The sequence below is a fragment of the Monodelphis domestica genome, chromosome 7 (genome assembly GCF_027887165.1).
Source record: "Monodelphis domestica isolate mMonDom1 chromosome 7, mMonDom1.pri, whole genome shotgun sequence".
In the NCBI taxonomy this organism is placed as follows: domain Eukaryota; kingdom Metazoa; phylum Chordata; class Mammalia; order Didelphimorphia; family Didelphidae; genus Monodelphis; species Monodelphis domestica.
Window position 1 is genome coordinate 153,574,730 of NC_077233.1, and position 4,052 is coordinate 153,578,781.

Here is a 4,052-nt window from a genome sequence, read left to right on the forward strand (position 1 = left end):
TAGATTCATGCATGAAATGTATATTTATTGTGTTTGTTTTTGTCTGTGCATCTGTACTTTTGCACCATAGTGTCATATGAGTTAGGACTAAAGGAAACATTATAAATCATCTACTTCTGCCTCTCCTATTTTAAAGGTGAGGAAATTGTGGAATACAGACTACTGAATGGGTTAGAAAAGCTATTTCTCATAAGATTCATTTCAGTGGCTCTAATTAAATAAGCACATACTCAAAGGTAATGTAAGAAACCTATAATAAATTATGGTACTATGAATGAGACTTTTTTCTATTGTCTTTTATACTGTGTCCTGTGGAAGAATATTTAAGGCCCACACAACCATTTTTTTTCCTATCCACAGAAGAGAACTTCAAGCCAATTCATTTTTGAAATAACTATATTAAAATACTACATAGAACATGTAATTATATCAAATTAACAGTTTATTTAAGCTAAGAGAATCAAGGGAAGTGAATTGGGAAGATTTAATCTTAACCCAAAGTCAGTGTGCTAAACCCACTAACTACTTTCTTTACTATTCTTATGAATTCCTTAATTACTACTTAATATTAGGGGAGAGTTTGTAGGTACAGGAACAAGGCCAAAGGAAGTCTCACAACTGATGTCCTCTTGGGTCTGGAGAAATCCCAGTAGACAATCAACAACAGCCCACAAGATCACACAGGAACAGGGAGGGGAGAATTGGCTTAACTCATACAGTTCACCCGTAGAGTGTATCCAACCTCAACCTCTTCCCAGAAGCTGTAAACTTGTTTGAAGGAAAATCCCAGTCTCCTGGCAGCTTAAATGATTTCTTCTCCAGAGAGCAACTCCACCATCTCCCTTGTCTCCTCCAGAGAAACCAACTGCCTGCCAGGAACTGCCTTCTTAGAGCTCCAGAATCTTGGCCCTGTTTTTGTCCTGTAGGATCGCCTGCTTTGTAGCAAAGCTAATCTTATAATATTACAATCCTTACAACAGTGGGTAAGAAAATTTATGTCAACATTCTTTGTCAGCCCCAATTTTCATAATATTTTGCACAGAGCTTAGACAAAATGGATAATTTAATTTCTAAACATCAGATTCAACTGGACAATTGTTCATAGAGTTTATAGTAAATAGAGAGTAATGAAAAAAGTACTAGGAAGGACCTAAGGACAAATAAAAATATTTGGTCTTGCCTCCTCTTCTCTTTTCCCTCATTATATAAAGAAGTTCTGTTTATCCTCTCTGGTTGGAAGATATGTAAATTTTTCTTAGGCCTCTGGGGAGACTGGGGTACCAGTATACCAAAGCATACCCAAGAGGGATTAGGATCTTATCAAACCCAATATAGAACCCTTTATTGATTCATAACCTAATTTCATTCTATTTAAAGGAATGTTTGTATGATCATATTTATGCAGATTGTAAATAATTTTAAATTTTATTAAAATGAGTTATTCCCATGCATTTGTTTTTTTATACTATACAAGGCATTTATAAAATTTTATGTGTTCATAAATATTCACCAAGTATTTCCTAGTCTCCCTCTCTCTTCAAAGAAAAGTGATGTGCTTACTGAATGGCTATTGAATGTACCCCTGTATTAGGTCAGCCATTGCTTTACAAACCCTAATAATTCATATGTCTAGAAAGTCTATTAAGGCCTGAAATGTCTTCACAAACCTTTGTGTCTGTCTGTGTGTGTGTGCATGTGTGTGTGTGTGTGTGTCTGTGAAAATGTGTGTTTGTTTAACACTGCTGGGGTAAATGTGAAAGTGCTTTGACATATTTTGGAAGAAATGGACACTGTGCAAAATTTATCTTAGATATTGGAATTTTTTAATTCATGGGCATATGTCAAATATATGATTCCCAAAACTATAAGTGGTATTTGAATTCATTGTCATATGATAAATTTGATCCCCTGTCTCCTTATCTGAAATATTGTAGGTGGAAGATAGAGAACAAATGGAAAGACAAAATAAGACCTCTGTGACTATATTCCTTCTTCATGGCCTTGATGGCTATCCTGTCTTTTATTTTATTTTTTTCCTGCTATGCCTTATCATGTACATTGTCATCCTATTGGGCAACAGTTTCCTCATTACAGTTAGCATCCTGGACTCTCACCTCCATACTCCCATGTACTTCTTCCTCAGTAATCTTTCTTTTCTGGACATCTGCTACACATCTGCTTCAATTCCTATGTTACTTGTGAACTTCCTCTCAGAGGAAAAATCTATTTCCTTCATTGGATGTGGGATACAAATGTTCTTTTCATTTGCCATGGGGTCCACAGAGTGTGTGCTCTTGGCTATAATGGCATATGACAGGTATTTGGCCATTTGCAAGCCTCTGAGATACCCTATCATCATGAACAAAGGACTTGGTGTGGCATTGGTAACAAGTTGCTGGATGGCAGGTGGATTAACTTCAGTGATACAAACCACCTTAACTATGAAGTTGTCATTTTGTGGGAATATCATTGATTATCTCACATGTGAGATCCTAGCTGTGCTGAAATTGTCCTGTGATGATATTTCCCTCAATGTGACAGTCCTGATGATATCAAACATCTTTATAATACTTATTCCAGGAGCATTTATAATCATCTCCTACTTTTTCATCCTCATTACCATCCTGAGAATCAATTCTGTTGAGGGAAGGAAAAAATCCTTTTCTACCTGCTCATCCCATCTGACTGTAGTGATCATGTTTTATGGGACTGCCTTATTCATGTACATGAAGCCTGAATCCAAAGACTCCCATGCAACAGATGAGCTGATTGCTCTCTTCTATGCTGTGGTTATTCCCATGCTGAATCCCATCATTTATAGTCTGAGGAACAAAGATGTGAAAGCAGCTGTGAAAAAGCTCAGCAAAAATATCTTCTCACAGAGCACATGAGATACTATATACATCAATTATGCAATGTGAACAAATAATAAACTATCCACATTCAAAACCAATGTTTCAAAGCCTTATTTTTTACCTCTGCCACTGACACTCTTTAGCACAGCCACATATGGTAAAGAATAGCCATGGAAATGACTAGAATGAAGGATATTAAATATAAACTTTTTTATCCAGTTGTGAAAGAGAATTCTTTACTCTATTGTCTATCCTGAGTTAACACTAACTTAAGTACCCCTCCTTAGTATGTCACTAGACTGAAGACAAGATTACCTCCTCTTTGTCTACTTTTAAATTGAGTCAAAAAAAGATGAAATGCCCTACTTAGTACTAGGTGAGAAGCTATCAAGATACTTAGAGAATTCATACCCTTAGAAATTCAATCAATTGGAAATCTGTGAATATTTTTGATGAGAACTTAAATTTCAGAAGGTGAGAAGTTGACCCACAGACACTGACCCCTGGTCAGTGCTAGACAATTTAGAAACTGTGATTGGCCTCTCTAGGGGAAGGAGTAAGAAGTCACTATGAATGCAAGCTCTGAACTCCTTCAGGAGAGATTGTCTTGGAGAAGATAATCTGAAGAAATTATCTTCTGAATAGTCTTTGAGGAAGCTTTGCTGGAGACTACAGTTTGAACTGTGGGCTCAGAGCTCAGCTTCTACTTGGTCTCTGACTAGAGGATTACTTTGTTGGGTGAGTGAAAAGCTGACTCCTTTCCTAGGTTCTGGAGAGACTAGCTTTGACCTTGGAGGAGGCTGAGTGGTTGTTCACTACCAGCCTTTCTGGTTGAGAGCTAATTAGTCTATGGCTGGATTAATTAGACCCAGAACAAAACATTTAGGTTGATAGAATAGATAACTTCTCCATGCCCCTCACATTTCTCTTCTTTATTGTTTCCTCTCCATTTGTAAATATTTACAAATAAAATTTCTGACTCAAGATAATACTGGTGACCACATAATATCATATAATTATTGTCCAACCATCAATTTTAACCATTACACTTTTGGAGAAGATAAAGGATTTAAGATTCAAAGATGTGGGACCCTGATGATGGAATCAGTAATAAAAAGGTAGAAATTGAAAACAATGTCAAAAGAAACATTCCTAACAATCATTGCTGACATTAAATGAAATGGGTTAGCTTAAGAG

The 4,052-nt window shown here is 36.3% G+C and overlaps 1 protein-coding gene across 1 annotated transcript; it reads left to right on the top strand.

The window, feature by feature from the left end:
* The first annotated feature begins 1,952 nt into the window (after positions 1 to 1,952).
* LOC100012815 (olfactory receptor 13D1-like) lies at positions 1,953 to 2,891 on the top strand. The gene has a single exon (XM_001367139.4). The coding sequence runs from the start codon at positions 1,953 to 1,955 to the stop codon at positions 2,889 to 2,891; it is 939 nt and encodes a 312-aa protein (XP_001367176.3).
* Positions 2,892 to 4,052: the final 1,161 nt, after the last annotated feature.

Excerpts from the sequence above, each read along its gene's own strand:
- LOC100012815 (XM_001367139.4), top strand. The coding sequence starts at position 1,953 with ATGGAAAGACAAAATAAGACCTCTGTGACTATATTCCTTCTTCATGGC.